Below are 23,058 nucleotides of genomic sequence, written 5' to 3'. Positions count from 1 at the left end.
CTTATAATTATGAAAAATATTGGATTACAATAAAATCTCTGCACAGAAAATTAAAATTTTCAAATTTCTTACACACTTAGCTTTTATTTCTGTGACTCCCCTAAAGGGTTAAAAAAACTTTCTGGATGTGCTTTTGCAGAGTTTAGGGGGTGCAGTTTCTGAAATGGGGTGCTTCGTGGGGCTTTCTAACACACAGTCCCCTCAAATACACTTTAAACCTGAACAGTTCCCTAAAAATATCTGATTTTGAAATTTTACTGAAAATTTGGAAATTTGCTGCTAATGTTTTAAGCTTTCTATTGTCTATAAAAAATGAAATATAGTTTAATAAATGCTGCCAACATAAAGTAGACATGTTGCTAATGCTATTTAATATATAATTTATGTGGTATAACCATTTTCTGTATAAGCAGAAAAGTTTTAAAGTTGGAAAAATGCATTTTTTCACAATTTTTCACGCTATTTTGGGTTTTTTCATTAAGATTCGTTATAAGTATCGACTCCAATTTACAAGAAATGTGAAGTACAATATGTCACGAGAAAACAGTCTCAGAATCAGCCAGATAGGTAAAAGCATCCCGAAGTTATTAATGAATAAAGTGACACTGGTCAAATTCATAAAATTTGCTCCGGTCCTTAAGGCCATTTCAGGCCCGGTCCTTAAGGGGTTAATGGCCATCCATGTTTCAATACAATCTTCCCCGATGTTTTTCCGAAGCAGGAACATAGCTATATACGGACTTCTTCTTTTTTTTTTTTTTGTATAAATGTTCTAAGAGGGAGCTGATTATTCAACTGATGTAGATGACAAAATCACTGTTATAACAGAAGAAACTGGAGCAGCGCAGTTGATTTTGGAAATATACTGGACACCAGTTTATTTTCCTGTAGTACAGTATAGCTATAATCCACGGGCAGCACGCATGGCAGCTTAGTGTGTTTATGCACAGCAAAGGAATTTGCAGAATGGTTAAATATTTAACGGTCTCTTCCAGCAGGAAGACATAAGGTTAAAGTATAGTAGAAGTCCAGTGTTTATTCAGAATACAAAGTTCAACTCTTTCCCGTTGCTTGGAAGGAAATGTGCAGCTGCTCCAGTTAAAGCTTTTTTTTGGCTAAGAATACGGTTTTGTTATTGGATGCATGTAAGGCCTGGGCCTCCCACATCCAGACACAGACCCCTTCACTGCAGACACTCTCAGTGGTCTCTCTGCAAGCGCTGAGAAACTTTTTAAACAGAAGCTTGTCTACTTAGAGATTGATATAAAGCACTGGAATACAAGGTACTGTTTCTTATTAATATTCTAGGATTGTAAAGCAAGCCTTAAGGATTATCTGGTTAATCGTGCTGTAAATTGACTGTGCAGCACTGAGTGTTCTCGGACATTACACTGAATGCCTACTTTAACACATGTGGCTTGGCCCCTGGATTACTTATGGTTTTTAGATTGTAAGCAAATGCTTCTGCAAAATGAGACACGATGCTATGGCTAGCTGGATTGACTTTTAAGACACAAAGGGAGATGTTACATTTAATGCTGATATTATTTTCTTAATATGCATATAATGCTTTGTGCACAGCCACGTATTACTAAGTGTTGTTGCACTTTGATAAGTGAATACGGTCTATTTTAGGAACATAAGCATTGCAGATAGAAAGGCATAGCAGGGGCTCACCTAGCATGGGAACTAATTGACAACTAAGGAAGATTTGGTGGTTATAGGGAAGTGTATATTTAATCTTCTGTGTAGATTTGTAGAAATCTTTTTACAAATATGATTCAATAACTCAATAAGACTAGGGCTACAACCCACATCACACATGTGTCTTATGGTACTTTTACACAGAGCGATTATTGGCCTGATCGCACAATTAACGATTTTGAATGAACAATGTTTTTTTTATAACGATCAGTGTTTAGACGGAACTATACATCGTACGGAATAATCGTTTTGCGATCGTTTAAGCCTATCTCACACATAGGGGAAATTGTTGAAAGACTGTTTACACTGAACGATCTGCAAATTTTTTGCGAACGATCAACGATGATTTGAGAACATGTTGAAAGATCAAAATGAACCATTTCTTGCTCGTCGCTTGATCATTCACTGCGTTTACAAGGAACGATTATTGCTCAAATGCGATCGTTATCGTGCAAAAACGAACGATAATCGTTCCGTGTAAAAGGACCATTAGAGAGTCACACTGCCTGCATTACAGAGAGTGACTGTGCTTACGTTGTGACTAGTAAGCTGCAGTGACCAGAAATCTATCCTGGTTATGTTTCTAGTTATGGCTGCTGGGTGACAATACAAACACATTCTTTTTTATATGCTGTGATGTGATAATGTAATATCACAACATGTGTAATGGCCTAAGTTTTGTGTAGCCCAAGTCTTAAGGTAATAAAATGTGTTTGGAATTGGAATATTAATTTGAAATTGGATAGAGCATGTGAACCTTCTATCAGAGCTATAGACTTTTAATGTAGAGCTCCAATGGAAGGTTTAGATACATACATGAGTCTGTCATTCATAGGATCCCATTGGTAAAAAATGGATACTGACCAGTATACCTTATATGTGATTTCCCTTTATACAGAATACAAAAAGGATATGCTGATGAACCTAACCTAATGTAGGTGAATAAGTGCCTATAGCTACTTTTAAGATGTATGTCAGGAAATTTTCATTACATTAAAAGATTCCTGTAGTAAGAAAACCTGATGAGTAGGGGTCTGACCGCTAGGATTCCTATAGATTCAGGAATATGGACAACAATATCCCCAAAAGGAATTGTATGAGCCTTTTATGCACAGCCAAGTGCTCCATTTATTTTTGGGGGGCCTACAAAACATTTCCAAAGTGAGTGCTCAAAAATGTTAGACTGCACCATTCCCGTGATGAGTGAGGGTCCCAGTGGTTGGGCCCTCACCAGTCAGCCTTTTATCCACTGTCCTAAAGATAGTGGATAACCAATTGAGCAAGAAATACCCCTTTAAGGTGTGTTTAGATATCTCACAAATGTATGCAGATGCATATAATACATGGATCAAGCTTTGCAGTGTCCTAAAAGAGAGCTGTGCCATTGCATTCTGAGACTAGTAAAGAAGAATAGTCATAGTGTAATAACTGTAAACTATTTCCAGTGCTTAATGTCAATAACTAGTGCTAGGAAAGAAAGCTGGCTCTTAACTAATAACAATGTACCCAGTGTGAACAATTAACATTTTACCTATGCTGACACATTGTAGTGAGCTGTATTTACCTCACTGTGTCTTGTGGCCAGTCCTACTATAGTCGGCTTGTCCTTAGGTTACCTTTAAAAGCTTTAAAAGAAACACCTATATTACATATCGTTCAGGAGGCTCTTAACAAAAGCTGCTTAGTCCTATAATAAAGATTTCAAACAGCCCCTATCTCTTTATCACTAGTTATAGGGTACATTATTTGGAATATTATAATATCAGAACTTGAGAACAGTGAAACACATAGTTTAGCCAAGCAACCTAACAACTCATCTGATCTCTACAGGCCGATTCAGACATCATGCCCCTCATGCCCCTTTGTTATTGGTTATCAGAATTTCTGTCTGTAAATCTATATATATATATATATATATATATATATATATATATATAGAAAGTGATGGATGGACGGCACTGTGCTGGCTTGAAGTCAAAATAGCTTAAAGCTGGTGGGTGCACGTCCCATAAAAGTCGACCCCCGACTCCTCCGGATAGCAAAAATTGAACACGAGGACGGCACTCCAGTAGTGTATAGTGAAGATTTATTCACCCAATCACAAATAGCGACGTTTCGACTCTAACATGAGTCTTTCTCAGGCTTGAGAAAGACTCATGTTAGAGTCGAAACGTCGCTATTTGTGATTGGGTGAATAAATCTTCACTATACACTACTGGAGTGCCGTCCTCGTGTTCAATTTTTTTTATATATATATATATATATATATATATATATATACTGTCACTCTGAAAAACAGTCACATAGACATATCAAAATTTTTGAATGGTCAGGCTTTGAATCTTCAAATCCATACCGATCACTAGATGGAGCTAGGAGAAGCATGTTGGTGCAGGGAGTTGGATAGAGAGTCAGGTCTATCTAGCAATAGATGAAAATCTGGGTGTAAATCTTACTGTTCAAAACTTTTCACATGTTTGTGCAAAATCAAAAGTTTTTTAAAGTGACAGTAAAGTTTAACATAAAATCTTCAGTAGAATGTTGAGTGTGCCAAAAGTTATTCCTCTCTCCATTCTTAAGAAGTCAGAAGGTATGCATTCCCTTACCATGTAATATAGAATAGAATTTGCTGTAATAATAGTATGTATTTTATTTCTTTAGAAGATGACTTCTGAAAACAAGACTGGAAGTTCAGAAATCACCAGCAAACCAGCTGTCAATGAGGCACAGGCCATTAAGTTGGCCGAGAGACTTTTTGGCATTCAGGTGTCCAAAGTAAAGCCCTTACCAAGTTATGATGATCAGAATTTCTATATTCAAACCTGTGATACTGAGCATTCAACACACACAGAGTATATTCTGAAGATCACAAATGGGGAAAGCAGTAAGAACTCTGAGTTAATTGAAGTCCAAACAAGCGCAATGAAGTTCCTGTATGATGAAGGTCTTCCTACACCCAATCCTCTGCTCACAAAGACTGGTGCAATCATGTCATTAGAGCCCATTGGTAAGAAGGTATCAAAGCTGTGAGAACAAGGTTAAGATCATTTGTCACCAATGCAAAATTACATTATAATAGCCTTCAACAATAGTGCTGTAGTGATACCCATGTCCTGTAACCATACATCACATACCTTTTGGGAGCTTAATTACTCCTAATTAGGGATGGTCCGAACCTGAACCCTCGGAAATGATTCCCGCTGTCTGCCTGCTCCGTGCAGCGGGCGGATACAGCGGGAGGACTGCCTGGAAAACTGGGATACAGCCTATGGCTATGGCTGTATCCCAGTTTTCCAGGCGGTCCTCCCACTGGATCCGCCCGTTGCACGGAGCGGGCAGACAGCGGGAATCATTACCGAGGGTTCGGGTTCGTATCATCCCTACTCCTAATGCATTCCACCCCTATGACTATAAGACAACCTTAAAGTAATCCTGTAAGATGTCATTCTTATTGCATCTTAGGCCAATGAGGCACATGATAGTTTTTAGTATCTAGTGAAAAGTATCAAAGAGCCTTTCCCAAGCTTCTATTCTGCTGGAAGCTGGAATACCCCCTAACTACCTCTCCCAGACCCTGCTTGATTGACAGTCATCTGTAAGTTGAGCGCTAAGAAAGGTAAGGAATGAGAGGCAAGGAGATGTTACAGCCCTCAGTAGATCAGGCGCTTGGGAAAGCCTCTTTTTACTGGAGAATAAAAGCATTTTCTATGTTCTGGAGGCAGAGACAGATATATGAATGTACTATGTGTCTCCTAGCAGTATAGAAAGTGATCTGCAGCTGAGTCCCTTTAATGTCCATTAAGCCTCTCTCCTAGAAAAAAGTTTTTTCTTTATAGACCTTTATCCTTACACAGATAAATTGACTCTAGTATAAAAATGTGTAATAAAATACAGCCCTAAAACATAATAAATGTTATAAATACCCTTTTCGTTGTTTTTGGTTGACCATAATAACCAAAATTAACTCCAACATGAGGGCTAAATACTCCATGTGAACCAAGTCTTACACTTCCTCTTTCTGTGTCTCTAATACAATGGCACGATTATGCTCACTTATTTAAATAATATTATGTTAAAGGAGAAGTTGAAGCTTCTGGGCACCAATGCAAAAATTATCACAGTGCTCTGACAAGAGCTTAGAAAAATCAGCTGAAATGGTAAGAAATCATCCTTAAAACCTAAAAAAACAAACACTTTCTGAACCAATGTATACAATTATTATTATTATTATTTTTTAAATAAAAATAAAGATTCAGTTATGGCTAAGAAAAATGGTTAAGAAACAAAACAGTGTGACCAGGCTGCTTAATGATCCTCAGTAACAGTGATAGGAGTTTGTTGTCTACCTCTGTGGGGCTTGTGTGGAATATTTTATGCAGTTTCATCACACAGGAAGTTCTGCTGCCTGAGATGGTGACCCCATTGAGAGCACAGAAACACAATTATTTTAAATGAATATCACGTGGCAACTGAAGAAAAACATTCTAGGAATTTTCAGATATAAAGGAACAACTAAATAGGGAAATGCTAGAATATGAATATATATAAATGTTATATATATATGCTATATATATACTGACCAGCTGCATAACAGAATTTATATGTTTCGTATGACTTGAAAAATAAGATAACAGATTACTATAAAAAAACACAAAAATGCAACAGCTCAATGGCAGGATACAGACCCACTACTTTGAAAATAGTTAAAAGCAGACCCCCTCAACTGCTAAAAAAATTCCCACAAAAATAATGGGGCTCTTGGTTACCAATTGCAAACAGTGTAAACCACCCCACCACGATAAGGTGGCCTCATGCCAGGGTGGACCCTACACTGTACTATGGCCTCTCCATGGCATGTAATACGCCTATGCTCTGGGCATGCAAGATCCATCTTATACCGGCAAAAGTCATTACACACCTAGGTGGGATGGGTGGAGTGCACAGCCAAGCAGAGGCAGCTACTCCCCCCATCTGGAACACAGAAAAAAAGACAAATTTGGTCAGCTCTCCTAGAACACCATTCACACTAGGCAGGAGCATGTTGCTATGGCTGAAATAGCATGGGGCCACCTTATCTTTGGTGGGGTGGTTTACACTATTTGCAAATGGTAACCAAGAACCCCATTATTTTTGTGGGAATATTTTTTAGCATTTGGGGGGCTGCTCTTAACTATTTTCATGTCTGTAGTGGGTCTGTATCTTGCTGTTGCGGTGAGCTGTTGCATTTTTGTGTTTTTTGTGTGTTTGCAATTTCAGCAAAGGCAACGTGCTCCTGCCTAGTGTGAATGGTGTTCTAGGAGAGCTGACCAATATTGTCTTTTCTTCTGTGTAACAGATTACAGTGGTGCCTTGGATTACGAGCATAATTCGTTCTGAGACTGTGCTTGTAATCCAAATCCACTCTTAAACCAAAGCTAATTTTCCCATAAGAATTCATAGAAATGCAGACAATTGGTTCCACACCCCAAAAATAATGATTTATTATTTTGAATAACATGTAAAACAAATGAAACAAACATTCAGAAACAGCTGACTATGTCATATTATAAGTTACTGTACAGTAATGGAGAGGATGGGAAACACTAGGGCTGACAGAGACTGCAGGGAACATGAAGGAATGAGCAGTGAAGATGTGGGCACAGTATAGCAGCACTCTCTGTCCGGGAAGAGAGGGGTTACAGCTATGCAGAGATTACCTCCACAGTCCTGTCCCCTGATGCAAGCCCCAGCCTGAAGTGGATCTGCTATGATTTGGAAGGTGAGAGAGACTTCCTGGGTCAGAGTACAGTGCTGTAGACCACGCTATACAGACCATGCCCCTTTTCCACTCGCACTCCCACCCAGTACAGGGAGCTCTTAAACCAAAGCAATGCTCTTAAACCAAGTCACAATTTTGAAAAACTATGAGCTCTTAAACCAAAACACTCTTAAACCAAGTTACTCTTAAACCAAGGTACCACTGTACTATGTCTGACAGATCTGGTTAAGCCTTCAAGAGAATGGTAAAATTAGAAATTGTAACTCATGCTGCCTTCATTATTGTCTAGAAAGATTATAAATTGCACTCATAGTACATTATTTATACTCGATTTTTAGACTATGGTGGTGTCATACAAAAACACATGGTGAGACTTCTGACCTACCTGCCTGGAACGCCAGCAGCCGAAATTGCCACAACACCTGAAATCTTATTTGACATTGGAAAAATTGCAGCTATTATTGATGAAACTTTAACAAAGGTATTTTATGTATGAAATGTTGTTACATGAAAAATTTTGTAATGTTTTTTTTCCGCTGTATTTTATTACAGTGCCAGATGTGACCTTTTTCACTCATGATTTTTGTGGCCTTTTTTGATGATTTTGCTCCCCCCCCCCAAAAAAAAATGTTTGAATTTAGTTCCTGTGCTTGCAGCATTACAAAACATGTGATTCATAGATCATGTGATTCAATTATTTTTCTTGAAACTAGGGATCAGCGAACTGAACCGTAACGAACCAGATTCGTTATGAACTTTACAAAAAGTTCAGTTTGTCACCGAACCGAACTTTGAGAAAGTTCGTAACGAATCTAGTTAAAATAACAACAACAAATAAAATCACAGAATAGACCAGGATACGAGGGATTATTACTCCTATAATCCCTTGTATCCTGGTTTTCTGTGAATATCAAGAGCTGGCGTAGGTTTCAGTATCGTTTATTCACGAAAAAATTATAAATGCGGCGCATGCAGAGGCCGCTCCCCCTCTGCGTGCAGCCGCACCCTCCATAAAGCCCCCTCTCTGCCCCACTGGCGAAGGTGGCGCAGATGGGGCAGATGTGAAAAAAATATTCACAAAAATACTATTTGCAAATATTTTGACGCCGATTTGCCCCATCTGCTCCTAAAAAAGGCATTTACGCCTGAACATGGCCTTATAGTGTGTTTACACAGAGATTTTTATCTAACATTTGTGAAGCCAAAGCCAGAAATGGATCTTAGAAGAGGAGAAATCTCAGTCTTTCCTTTATGACCTGTTCTCTGCTTATAGTCTGTTCCTGACTTTGGCTATAAAAATATGTCAGAAAAATCTCTCTGTGTAATCACACGAAAACATAGTGATTTATTATTAATTGCCGGTCACCTGAAGTTGCCGTAATTTCAAGCTGAACTCACTTGTGTAAAATCTCTCTCTATAGACTTCAATGGTTCTTTTCCATTTATAAAATACACATTTATTTTTCTATTCCTATATGAATATCCCAATAGATAAACAATAGTACCATATTATTGTCTGCAAAAAACAGATGTAATACAGATGCCAAATTCTCTAGTGGTGAGGTGACCTTACACACTTGATTCACCACCAAAGATTTGCTGAATCCTAACATTAGCTAAACAGTCAAAAAGCCGCTGACTAAAAACATTGCTAGGTCAGTTTTCCTGACAGTAACTAATAAATGAGTTACATTTGGCCCAATCCAAATGATGAAGGCTCTTCCTAAATATAATGTTTAGTATGAATATATTATTCAGTGTATTTACACCAGAAACTGTCATAAATACATACAAAGGCTATGTACCCGCTACGGGTTCATAGAGGGAAAAAAAAACAGCCCTCTCTTATTATTTACGGCAGCAAATAATGATCATGATTATTTGAGCCTTTGTCCGATAAAAGCTGGTACGTTCCTGTAGTGGGAACATAGTCAAAGTGTGTCTCAGTATTTCCAGAGACCATTCTCTGGAGACTAGGGAAATTCAATAGCTATGGCTTTGCTCTTAGGGTTCTTTTACATGTAAAGATATTCGGCCAAGTACAGCTGCAAACAAGGACCGATCAGGCAGATTGCAATGAGCACCTATCACTTGCAGTAATTAATTGATCACTGTATTATTACTGCAGCCATTTAAATACATTGCTAGGGGACGCACATCTCCTGTTTACTAAGAGAGATATGCGGCCTATAGTGATAAGTTTTACTGCTGCAGGTTTGCTTGCTCATTGGCTGATATCCGGCGCTTTTATATGGGCTGATTAATGGGCGAATGAGTGTCCCCAGACACTAGTTAGTGATTGTATGTATTCCCACGAACACTTATTCACTAGCTGATCGGCCTGTGTAAGGCTGCATTCACGTTTCGTGTTCCGCACGGAAGACGGACGTGGAATACCTGTAACGGACTCTACCCTACCCGGGCAGCATCTGTAATTAGATGCTGGGAGTGGCGGAACTGTTACAGATATGCGCCGCGCTGTAATGACAGAGTTACGTGGCTGATTCATTACAGAGTGGCGCATATCTGTACAGTTCCCCCGCTCCCAGCATCTTATCACAGATGCTGCCCGGGCGAGGGAGAGTCCGTTACAGGCATTCCACGTCCGTGTTTCGTGTGGAACACGGAACTTGTAAATGCAGCCTAAAAGGGTCCTTAATGCTGGATCCACTTCTGTCTTAGGCTCAAAATATGCACTAAAACAGCAATTGCATTTTTTTCAGAAATCCCTGTATGTGACAACATCTCCTCTTTTAACGTTACAGAAATTCAAGCATTCATATAAGAAAAGTTTTGATCGTGGTGAGTTTATCTGGAACTTGTCAAACACCCCACTCCTGAAAAATTATACATACGCTGTTAAAGAAGAGAACTTACGTCAGAAAATAGAAGGAGTCATCACTGAATTTGAGAGTTCTGTGAAACAAAATCTCAACATTTTTCGACAATGTAAGTAGGATCCGACTCATATAAATTATACAACTTTTTATGTAGATTTAGGCCATGTTCAGACATGGAAAAACAGCGTCCGTTCTGTGACTGCAGTTTCGGCCGGGTGAACATCACTTTAACTTAATTGTAATGCGGGCACATTCGGGCACTCCAATTAGCCATAGCACACAATGTAAAGTTTGTCCGGGAGCCAAACTTTACATTGTGTTCATAGTCTATTTTGTGCGGCGCTGTTCACTGAATAGCGGCTGCACAAAATAGACATGGCAGTTTTTTGTGCGGTCACATGGAATCCCGTCCAAATTGTATACAGTTTGTATATGGTTTAATGTGATCAGCCGCTGTGATTAAAAAACGGACATTGTTGCAAACATGCTACAACAGCTGTTGTTTAATCAAAAAATACAGAGTGTCAACAAGGCCATATTCAATTTGCAAATAGTGATACATGGCAATCAAAAGATACCCCACCGAACCAACCTAAACAAGTTTAGTTATTATGTATGAGTGATATAAGGGCAATGCATCCAATTAGAGATAAGCAAATCTTCACAAGTTAGATTAGACTGGTTTGCCACATTTTGGGAAAAAAAAAATCCCCAAACTTAGTACATACAATATTTTGTGTGTGATATTACACCTGAAATCTGGTTTTCTTGGCACTGGGTCACATCAAATGATGATTCAGCTTTCCCCCTGTGAACTGTACGCACAAGAATATGGAGAAAAGTTTCCGTCTGTGCCAGAGGGTGGGGTTAGCTCCCAGCTAATGAATACAATATGCTGGATTCCAGGCTCACACACAGAAAAACTGAGCATGTTTAACTATTTGGGTATGTCCACATATAGTCTTTGAGGTATATTTTGAAGTGTAAATCTGTTGCATGAAATACACCAATTTTGTTGTAATGCTGCATACCTTACAGCAATTTTTTATGGAATAAATTAGTGACACAACATTTCATTCGCATTTCTGATGCATTTTTGGGTGTAAATGTAAAAATTGCAACTGGAGATCTTATTTGCATAAAACACACTAGAAAAACACAAAAACGCTTTTAGGTTACAAACCCACTTGGCGGGTCTGCAGCGAGTCTCCATGCTGCGTTTTTGCATCGAGACTCGCTGCAGATCCCGGCCCTATGCTTTTAATGGCAGACAAACACGCAGCAGGGATGTACATCCCTGCTGCGAGTTTGTCTGCAGCCCTCCCCATTAACCCCCCGGCCGCCGGAGCTGATACTTCACCTGATCCTGGCTCCGGCGGTTCCCGATGTCTTCAGCAAGCTGAAGCGGGGACCAGGTGAAGTATATGCTCCAGCCAGCCGCCCGCAGCCCCGGCCGCCCGATCGCCCCCCCCGCAGCCCCGGCCGCCCCCCCCCCGCAGCCCCGGCCGCCCAATCGCCCCCCCGCAGCACCGATCGCACGCCCCACCGCAGCAACGATCGCACGCCCCCCCGCAGCACCGATCGCTTACACGCCCCCCTGCAGCCCCGGCCGCTCGATCGGGGGGGCGTGCGATCGGTGCTGCGCGGGGGGGGGGGGGCGATCGGGCGGCCGGGGGGCGATCGGGCGACCGGGGCTGCGGGCGGCTGACTGGAGCATATACTTCACCTGGTCCCCGCTCTGGCTTGCTGAAGACATTGGGAACCGCCGGAGCCGGGATCAGGTGAAGTATCAGCTCCGGCGGCCGGGGGTTTAATGGGGGTTAATAGGGTGGGCTGCAGACAAACTCGCAGCAGGGATGTACATCCCTGCTGCGTGTTTGTCTGCCATTAAAAGTATAGGGCGGGGATCTGCAGCGAGTCTCGCTGCAAAAACGCAGCATGGAGACTCGCTGCAGACCCGCCAAGTGGGTTTGTAACCTAAAGGGGTTGTCCAGTGAAAATCTTTTTCTGTCAAATCAACGGAAATCATCAGAAAGTTATATAGATTACATAGATTTGTAATTTACTTCTATTAAAAAAATCTCAACTCTTCATGTACAGTATGTTCTGTGGGAAATGTTGTTTTATTTTCACTCTGACACAGTGCTCTCTGCTGACATCTCTGGCCGAGACAGGAACTCTGTCTCGGTTTTCTATGAATCCCCATAGAAAACCTCTCCTACTCTGGACAGTTCCTGTCTCGGCCAGAGATGTCAGCAGAGAGCACTGTGTAAGACTGAAAATAGAACAACATTTCCTGCAGGACATACAGCAACTAATAAGTATGGGAAGACTTGAGATTTTTTAATAGAGGTAAATTACAAATCTATCTAACTTTCTGACACCAGTTGATTTGAAAGAAAAAGAGTTTTTGCTGGACAACCCCTTTATGCATACCTGTTATTAAAAATCCCTTTGGAGATGTCACAGACAAAACTTGTTCTAGTGATTGATCAATTTTGCCCGTGTTCACTGTGTGAACGTAGTCTAACTCTGGTAGTAATTTGGTTAGTATTTTTAGCCAAAACCAGCAATGGAGCTGATGAGTGGAGCTAAAAAGAATTTTATTTGCATCTTTTTACAGTTTTGGCTTAATATACTGACAAATCACTATGAGTGACCCAGTACTTATAGCTAGAATTTCTTTCCCTTACATCCATTGTCAGTCACAGCTCATACTCCTGTCTGCAATGCCATAACATAGTGCTAAAGAAATGCACTTGACTGAGTAGGCTGTTATTGTGTTGGGGGGGGGGGGGGGGGGGGGGGGGGGGGGGGGGGGGTCTGCATGGGATAAGCAGCTCTGATCTAAGCAGTAAACTGCTTCTGATGATGACAAGCTAAAAGGGGAAGGGAAAGGGGATTACATCAATGAAGGGGTTACATCACATAATCAGCTTTGGTCTAAGTGAAAAACAACTGATGATGATGTTGACTGGGACAGTTACCCAGAACTTTATGTGAGGTCAAAGGGTAGCCTTGATTTACATTTAGGGCACAGCATGGACCATCTGGAGGAGGCAGACAGGCTCAGCTTGTATTCACGCAGTTCAAACTCTCCGCTGCAGCTAGAAGTAGCTAAGTCCTGCTACCACTTCCTGCGTTATATCTTTGTGTCTCTATTACTAGAGACAATCCAAAGTCAAAAGGGTTATCCAGTGTTAGGAAAACATGGCAGCTTTATTTCAGCACCTCTCTTGTCTCCAGTTCAGGTGTGATTCTGCAATTAAGCTCCATTCGGTTCAATGGAACTTAGTTGCAAAACCCCACCCAAACTGGAGACAAGAGTGTTGCTGTCTATGGAAGAAAGTGGCCATATTTTTCTAATGCTGGATAATCCCTTTAACTGGGCCCATAGAGGCTGAAACTACATTTTTAGTGGGTAAGAAACCAATAATTTTAATTTTTTTTGGAGGGTGTGCGTGTTAATACTTTAGATACAGCTTCTGCTGTGGCCTGAAGAAAAAGATAAAAAGAAAAATTTCCCCCTTTGGTTGAATCCACTTTATAAAGTGCAAATGCCTCCCTTCCCTATTGCATACAATAAAGTGCTAGTACCATAATAAGTTACATACATTTTCACACAAATTAAGCTCATCTGTAAGAGAAAATCTCTAAATTATTGTTGTTAAAATTATTGATTTTTTATCAGTTAAAACTGTAATGGAGATATGAAGACATAATGACCCAAGCACTTGCATAGATTGAAATGCCATATTATTATGCATACAGTCAGGGCCGGCGTCAGCACCCGGCTAAGTAGGGCAAATGCCGGGGCCCCCAGCTCCTCTAGGGGCCCACTCCCGTTTGTTACTACATTTTTTTTGTTAGTAAAAAAGAAAAAAAAGTGTAGTAACAAAGGGGACTGGGCCCCTAGAGGCCGCATGTGACAGTTAGGGGCCCGCCGATCCATACTGGGGCCCCCGAGCACCTGTCTTCCATCACAAATCTTCCCTACAGCCGAGTAGGAAAGAGGACCTTTGAGTCTGAAGGACCTTTGATGATGTCACGGGTCATGTGATCGGACACATGACCTGATAGAGGGCAGCAGGTAGGCTCTGCAAACTAAGTGTCCTGTATGTGCTGGTTCTTCTACTTGTTTTGTGTATAGAGGTCCTGCTGTAATATATATATATCCTGCAGTAATAGATATAGATATATTACAGCAGGACCTCTATACACAAAACAACTAGATATCTCTATCTATCTATCTATCTATCTATCTATCCATCTATCTATCTATTTCCCTATCTCCTATCTATCATATGAACATGGTGAGACCTCTAGTTCTCCTATATTCGGGCCCTGCAGTGATATACAGTGTGTGTGTGTGTGTGTGTATATATATATATATATATATATATATATATATATATATATATATATACACACACTGTATATCACTGCAGGGCCTGTATATAGGAGAACTAGAGGTCTCACCATGTTCATATTATAAATATATATATATATATATATATATATATATATATATATAATGCTGGTGCTGCTAGTTCTCTAGTATACAGCTCCTGCTCTGTGTGTGTGTATGTATATACACACACACACACACACACACACAGAAGGAGCTGTATACTAGAGAACTAGCAGCACCAGCATGATATATATATATAATCCTGTGACTGGGTCTGACTCCTCCAGAGTCCTGACTACTGCAGAGATCAGGAGATACAGGAGGAGAAAGATATGCAGCAGCCGCATGTTTCTTCTGCTGCAAATCTTTCCTCGCCTGTATCTCCATGATTTGCTCCTCAAAGGGGCCCGCCGAGGCTCTGTCGCCCAAGGGCCCACAAAAAGCTGGAGCCGGCCCTGCATACAGTACACAGGGAGAAAGCTGTCCATCAGCATCTGACAGGGAGCCCAGTGCTTAGAATACACCAGACATTGGGCTCTTATTGTGCACAGAAACACTGTACATGCTGAGACTAGATTACAGTACCTCGGCCCACCAGAGAAAATCTTTCCAATTTACAGTCATTATTTTTTTTTTAGTTATCGTGCTGTAACACAAAGCAATACTTACTTGTATCCAGGTCCAGTCTCCTGAAGGCAGCTTTTTAGTCTTGTGCTGGTTGAAAAAAGAGACTAAACACAGAAAGTACCAGTCATCTGTGCTCACAGAGAATGCAGTCATATGATTGGTGGACACACTGATCTGTGACACTCTGTGCTGGCCAGGACTTATGTGTTTAGTCTCTGTTTATCAACCAGCACAAGACTATAAAGCTGCCTTCAGGAGACTGGACCTGGATATAAGTATAGTTTTGTTTTACAGCAGGATAATTAAAAAAATGAATTGTAAATTTCAAACTTGCTTTATTTTAAATCCCTAATGATTTGGATTTTAAAAGTTATAACAACGGTGATACTTAAAATTGTAAACCACTAGGTGGCAGTATTATCATACTATGGCTCTTGAAACCATCATCTGGTAAAATTAAAAAGCATATTGGTTTCACATATAGTATTCTGGTCGGTATTTGGTCCTAATTTTAGAGCTCATTTTGGTCAGTATTTTTTTTTTTTATAGTAAAAAACAGGAATGGGTCCGAGCCACAGAAAAGGGGGAAAACTTTATAATATCCATTATAAAGCTATGTTCACAAAATCGGCAACATCGGCCGTGATTACTCCGGAACTTAGCAGCGCCGCATGTCAGTGCACACAATGAAGTGCTCAACTCTGGTGTCTCATGCTGTGGGAACATGGCCTAAAGATGTAGCCACCATCATATATTTAGTCGTGGATTACATGGCCACTTTCCCCCTACTGTTGTCTCCAGTTTGGGTGGGGTTTTGAAACTCAGTTCCATTGAACACCAAAAGAAAAAATCCAATGAAGGATCAGAAAAATGCAGGACAATCACAAGTAAATCATATCAAAAACTTTTATTTGAATAATTCATATTTAATAAAATTCATTAAAAAATGAAAAGAGTAAAGCAGAACCAGACAGATGGAAAAACAAACAAACAGTGAGGGGACATATAAATGTACTTTATAGGATCATATATTGCACATGCTAATAAAGGTATGTACAGTTATAGAAATACAGACAGCCTCCACTAAATGGCACACATAATGATGTAAACAACAATCAATGACAAGTATATATTCGGGCTAAGCCCTAAGGGATAAGAAAGATACTAAATAAGTATCTCATACATAGTGAAATCACCAAACAATGTTAAATACTTATGAGCACTGGAGGATGCCTGTATTACATGAAGTCCGGCTCACCTACTCACCCTACGCGCGTTTCGCGTGGCTTTATCAAGATCCCTTGTGGCTAGATGTTAGCTAAGAGTCAATAGAGAAATATGAAACAAGATAGCCACATGAAATATTTGCATATGGCTTTTTTTTCAGTGCATTTTGGCGTTTATCAGTCCATTTTCAATTTTGTGAAATCGCAGCAGGCCCTGCGTTCAACATTTTTCCACAGAAACTTTAGTAGACATCTATAGTGATAAAACACTAGTGATAAAAACATTTATATTCATTTACTCTAAAATAAAGCAACATAAAAAAACTATATACCAGCAAAACTGCCAAAAAGCAAGAAAAATTGCTGGCAGTTATTTTGGCCATTTTTGTAGCATTTTTTCAGCCCAAAAAAGTAATGCAAAATGTCTATCTGTGGGAAGCCTCAGGCAGTCTAGATCAGCAGAGACACATGTGGAGGCCTAGTAAAGGCCTGAGCAGCGATACTAACTAATCAGCACCCTATGATGGTGATGCGGAGGTGGCAATCGGACCAGAGGATGACAGGTCAGATAGGCATTTAAATGCAATCACCATTGATTATGGCATTTAAATGGTTAAATGACTGCCATTAGTGTGATTTCTGATGTCAGTCAATAGCGACAAGTGCTGGCTGCCTATAATAGTCGATACACACCAGGTATCAAGATCACTTTTTACAACCCCCCCCCCGTTCATTAATGTTCCCATGAGCATTCATGAGCAGAGAGATTAAAAAAATGGATCAAAGTTCACCCTTTTTTTAGCGTACACAAAAACTTGGCCACCATGGTCGATCAAAATGGGTGGACACAAATACATCAGTACATACATGAAACGGATAAAAAATGGACTGCAAAAGTGCAATGTGAACCCAGCCTTAGGAGGATAATTATAGATACACAGATAAAGTTATTATTGCATTAAGTGCTCCACTAACTGTGTAGTATTATGTGTTATACAATTTGGCCACTAGATGTCTTAAGTATCCATGCAGAGTGAGTTGTGATAGTACGATGGTAAAAAAAAATATCTGTACTTCCTATAAGACTTAGTTTTTGTGCATCCAGATTCTATTGCGATTGATCCTTATAAAGATGGTATTCCACAATGTACTGGGGATCTGTTAGGGGGAGCGTGCCCCGGCTGGTGGCACCACTTCTACCAGCACTCAATGTCTGCTGTGAACAGTTAGTGACGTCAATAAATTGGGCTACAGAGGTTTGTGTGAGAAAACTGATCCTACACGTTTCTGCAATCACTATTGCCTTCGTCAGGGAATTATAGATGCAAAAACTATATATAATCATTTAGATCAACAGACTTTGTAAAGTTTTAAAATGAAAAAAAATTATATTCTGCTAATATTAGAGCTGTCGATATTTATAAATGTCCAGTGTACCAGCTACTGAAAGGGCTGCTATTGAGTGGTTTGAAACATTTCTGAGGAAACAGGTTACATGCTTACTGCTGTATAATGGCTGTATCCATTCTGTTTACCTTCTGTTCTACTGTAAATGACTACATTGTACTAATATGGTTTGGAAAAATAAAAATAGAAGAACTTTGCAAATTAACAGTCAGTCATGCTGTTTCTACTCCCTCTTTTTTTATTTTTTTTAGGCATAAATCATGGAGACTTGAATGACCACAATTTGTTATTGGAAAAGATCAGCAAATCCAAAGGAAATAGCAGAAACCAGTACAGCATCTCAGGAATTCTGGATTTTGGGGACATGAGCCATGGGTATTATGTTTTTGAAGTTGCGATTACAATTATGTACATGATGATTGAAAGTACTGACCCTCTTCCTGTAGGTGGATATGTTCTAGCAGGATATGAGAGTGTGGTTCCCCTGACAAAAGAGGAAAAGGACGCCCTCTTCACTCTAGTGTGCTGTAGGTTTGCACAGTCTCTGGTAATGGCAAGATACAGTGTCTTACTTTGCCCACAAAATGAAGAATATCTCATGATAACAGCAAAAACTGGATGGAAGCATCTGATGACCCTGCTTGATATGGGAAAAGAGGCCGTTGAGAAGATTTGGGACGACACAGCGAGATCATATCATATAAAAGACAGCAGCAGTAAAGTGTAACTGCAGGGATTGCAGCGTGTGGAGGAAGCAACATGAGAATGATAAATAAGAGTGGCAGTGGATAAGGATATAAAGGAAGACCCACCATAACATTATGTTGCCCACCATTACATACAAGTGCTAATACAATGCACAGGAGACATTGGGGAAGCAGATCCTTCCTGAATAACTAGGCCTCTGCTATATTCTTGATTTGCTTCTATTAGCCATTTACTGTATGTGGCTATTAGCACAATGTATTTCAATTGCTGTTTGGACATAAAAGAGCAGACCTGTCCCAATGCTATGCTAGCCTTACCCGGGGCAGTATACTGGGTGACAGATCTGATTAAAAAAAACTAGTTTTTCTTCTTTGAAACTGTGAGTGGGTGAAGAAACTAGATTTCATGTTCTGTTGGGTAAAAGAAACAAAATGAATGCTTGGGCTATTCAGCAGTACTAATCATAACAACATTTAGGCTATGTTCACACTACATTTACAACCTCTATTTAATGTATATGCTGGGAAAAGTTCTGGACATACACAATAAATGGATGCTGGGATGGACGTCTAGCATCAGTGACATCAGTTACCCTTAGGCTATTATAAATAAAACCATCTAGACAGTTTCCGGCTATGTTCCCACTACGGCCCTCCGCTCCTCAATACACACAGGTTCTACAGGCGCAACAACTCCAAAGAATACGTAAGGTGATAATGAAGTTTATTAAAATAATAAAATATAGACTACAGCACTACACGTTGCCAGGGAAAGGCGGACACCTAGGAATATTGACGGGCGCAAATGGTGATCATGATCAATATTTGCAGCTGACAGTATTACAAGATGGCCACCTTTTCCTGCTATGTTCTAATAGTGAGAACATAGCCTAAGAATGCACCAGATTTATACAGTGGTTAAAACTGTTAAAATTTTAAGGCTGTTTGAATTTTTTGATTGAGTAAAGGCATCCACTTTTCTATTTAAAAAGATGTCTCTTATTGCCGCTATTTGATTGAGTTCAATGCAATGCACCAAAGTTATTGAAATGATGGACGACCAATGCACACAGTGTATAAAATAACGGACGTTATCTGCGCGAACGTCAAAATAATGATCATGTCAATTATTTTCGGACGTCTTTTGCAAATAGCGGATGTTAGATTTTTGTTGATCACACACAGTTTTTCTTTTTTCACAGTCCTTTCACTGTTTTTACTATTAAATTCAAGGGACTTTTTAATTGAACACACACCCAAAGGCCAATTGGTTCTTATCTGTTTGAGACAGATTGATACATTTGGGCCAATATAAGATATAAAACACTACAATGCAGAAATAGAAATTAAATGTTTCATAAATATTATTAGTATTTTATTAAAACTATTACTTTTATTCAAAATATTTGCAAAGATGACTACACTAGGTTTTAACAACGAAGACATATTGCAAACAAACGGAGAATTCTTCAGTGTCCCAGGAGATAAACCATTTCCCCCTGTTCTTCTCACTTTCATGTGTCTGGCAGTTATGGTGCGTTTACACAGAGAGATTTATCTGACATATTTTGGAAGCCAAAGCCAGGAATGGGTTTGGAAGGAGGAGAAATCTCAGTCTTTCCTTTATGACCTGGTTCTTGTTTATAGTCTGTTCCTGACTTTGGCTCTAAAAATCTGTCAGATCTCTTTGTGTAAATGTGTAAATGTGTGTGAAAGGTAACGGAGCTAACCATTGAGCCACCGTGTTGCTGTCATTTTAGCACCTACCATTTGGTGGTGTTAGTACAATATGTTTTTGTAGTCTGTACAAATAGCATTGTTCATCTATATATAATACAACACGCACAATCACAATTTGTCAACTTCACTATCTACAATTCTACAATTCAATAAGCTAAAAGGTGTTAATATATTACTATTATATATCCCTGGAATTCTACTTCTGTTATCTTTAGGCCATATTCCAATAATCTTAAAGGCATTGATTCTCATAAAGGCCCTAAGTGTGTATAAAGTATTGGTTTATTATTTCCGACCAGTGCAGGCACACTACACAAAAAACATAATCATAATTTTTTTGTTGTTGATTTTAATACTCATTTTTCCCTCCAGATCAACTGGTGCCAGAATGTTATATAGATTCATAATATACTTCTATTTAAAAATCTCAAGTCTCCCAGTACTTATCAGCTGCTGTTTGTCCTGCAGGAAGTGGTGTATAATTTCCAGTCTGACACAGTGCTCTCTGCTGCCCCCTCTGTCTCTGACAGGAACTGTCCAGAGCAGTAGCAAATCCCCATAGAAAACTTCTCCTGTATGGAATAATTCCTGTGACAGACAGAGGTGGCAGCAGAGAGCACTGTGTCAGACTGGAATCCGCCTGCATATAGAATGGAGTCTATGGGACGGTCCGCGAGTCAAGTGGGAGCGAGTGGCGGAATCCACAGGATGTTATCTACGAGACTTCCATAGTGTGCACATCCCCTCACTTAGAGGATGAGCCTGCAAGGCTGCAAGCAAATCACACAACCTTTCACACTAGAAATCCTTGTAACTTGGAAAGTAAAAACTTGTCCTATCTTTTTGATAGGATTGAAGATACTGCATTATCCAAATCATTGAATTTCTACGCAAGTAGAATAACAAAGCTGCATCTCTCAAAAATTACTAGTAACAACTAGTTTTCACTAAGCATGACTGAACAATGAATAAGGACAAAAAGAGAAAGGATTTGCTGCACCTCACACCTATGGCTGACACTAATGCCTCTCGGCTACATTTAAAAACCAACGCCAGGGTGTTGGTATATAACTTGATCAAACCATATTGCCTCATGTACCACGTGCAGGTCTCCTGGTTCACATGAGTCACCAGTGATGGCTAACTTTGACACTCCAGCTGTTGCAAAACTGCAAAACTACCCATCATACTTGGGTAGCCAAATCCATATCTTTGGTTGTTCAGGCATGATGGGAATTGTAGTTTTGCCACAGCTGGAATTTCAAGGTTATCCATCACTGCTGTACACCAACTCAACACTGTGTCGGTCAGTGACCGCCAACCTCGCAAGGCATACGCAAACAGGGAAGTGAGGCCATAGAATGGCCCTGCAACCCCAATTAGCATGTAACCCCTATAAGCACCTGTGTTGCTTGGTGGCCACTTTCCCCACTGGCGGCACCTGGTGCATTTGGGGGGGCCCTTGGGGTTTGGTCCTGTGACATTCGGGTTGCAGGGCCGTTCTATGGCCTCACTTCCCTGTTTGCGCTCGCTTTGCGGTAAGCGTTCGCTGACTGACACGGTGTTGAGTTAGTGTAGGGGCTCATGTGAATCGGGGGACCTGCATGTGGTGCATAAGGCAATATGGTTTGATCAAATTATATACCAAAATCCTGGCGTTGGTCTTTAAATGTAGCCGGAAGGCATTGGTGTCAGCCATAGGTGTGAGGTGCAGCAGCTTCTTTCTCTTTTTGTCCGTATTTGCACTCCTCCTTTGTAAGACTCATGTGTCCCCAATTAGCAGGAAGCACCTGTGCACATATGGCAAGTACCTCCTATTCTTCCCATTCTACCTGCAGGAGCAATGGTGAGTAGTAAGACCATGTTCACACTTGTGTTGCTAGTTGGCCACTTTCTCCGCCGGCGGTGCCTGCTGGGTTTGGGGGGCCCTTGTGGTTTGGTCCTGTGACATTGGGGTTGCAGGGCCATTCTATGGCCTCCCTTCTCTGTTTGCACTCACTAGGCGGGGATAGCGGTCGCTGACTGACACAGTGTTGAGGAAGGAACTCATGTGAACCAGGGGAACTGCACGTGGTACATGAGACAATATGGGTTTATCAAATTATATACCAACATCCTGGCGTTGGTTTTTAAATGTAGCCAAGAGGCATTGGTGTCAGCCATAGGTGTGAGGTGCAGCAGCTTCTTTCTATTTTTGTCTGTACTGAGCAATGAATGTTACACTGAACAAATTAACATTTTCAAGTACAACGATCAGACTCAAGCATGCTCCAGTTTCTCTTATCTCTACTGGTTACCTAAAACAGATACACTTTTGGGATATGTAGCAGCTAAGAGCATTGCCTGCACTATGATGAAGTTGCAGAGGGCCACAGGTGTGTAAATGCAGTGTTCTATGTGCTCTATGTACCTGCGGGATATGTATTGGCTTTTGGTTATGTATGTCATCCTGATGTGTATTGATGATGTTTCTTGTCACCACTCATAGGGCTATGAAGAAAACCTAGTAAAGAGTATACTCAACCTTTGATTTACTTGAGAAATCGATTCAGGGATCCCAGTTCTTCTCTCCAGATGGCGAAAGGTAGCTACAGGAAACAGAGACTGATCTGGATGCCTGCTCAGATCTTTCTGAACG

At 40.3% G+C, this 23,058-nt stretch overlaps 2 protein-coding genes across 6 annotated transcripts in view; one reads left to right on the top strand and one right to left on the bottom strand.

The window, feature by feature from the left end:
• The window catches only part of LOC138799985 (long-chain fatty acid transport protein 2-like), a 129,549-nt gene that overhangs the window by 24,986 nt on the left and 81,505 nt on the right, over positions 1-23,058 (bottom strand). The window lies entirely within an intron of this gene.
• Positions 1,064-21,390, top strand: HYKK (hydroxylysine kinase). Of its 3 annotated transcripts, none has more exons than XM_069981777.1 (5): positions 1,064-1,283; positions 4,369-4,711; positions 7,801-7,943; positions 10,228-10,411; positions 18,225-21,390. In XM_069981777.1, exons 2-5 carry the CDS (start codon positions 4,369-4,371, stop codon positions 18,698-18,700), a joined length of 1,146 nt encoding a protein of 381 aa, XP_069837878.1. In that variant the 5' UTR covers positions 1,064-1,283; the 3' UTR covers positions 18,701-21,390. The 3 variants fall into 3 exon arrangements, with proteins under 3 accessions (XP_069837878.1, XP_069837871.1, XP_069837886.1); XM_069981770.1 differs by having other exon boundaries at positions 4,366-4,711; XM_069981785.1 differs by lacking the exon at positions 1,064-1,283 and adding an exon at positions 2,619-2,638 and having other exon boundaries at positions 4,366-4,711.

The sequence above is a fragment of the Dendropsophus ebraccatus genome, chromosome 1 (genome assembly GCF_027789765.1).
Source record: "Dendropsophus ebraccatus isolate aDenEbr1 chromosome 1, aDenEbr1.pat, whole genome shotgun sequence".
Taxonomy (NCBI): Eukaryota; Metazoa; Chordata; class Amphibia; order Anura; family Hylidae; genus Dendropsophus; species Dendropsophus ebraccatus.
This window is presented reverse-complemented; position numbering and strand designations above follow the sequence as displayed.

Bases quoted from the DNA above. Each gene is read 5' to 3' on its own strand.
- HYKK (XM_069981777.1), top strand. From the start codon at position 4,369: ATGACTTCTGAAAACAAGACTGGAAGTTCAGAAATCACCAGCAAACCA. The intron at 4,712-7,800 runs GTAAGAAGGTAT...CTCGATTTTTAG, and splicing joins CATGTCATTAGAGCCCATTG to ACTATGGTGGTGTCATACAA. The intron at 10,412-18,224 runs GTAAGTAGGATC...TATTTTTTTTAG, and splicing joins TCTCAACATTTTTCGACAAT to GCATAAATCATGGAGACTTG.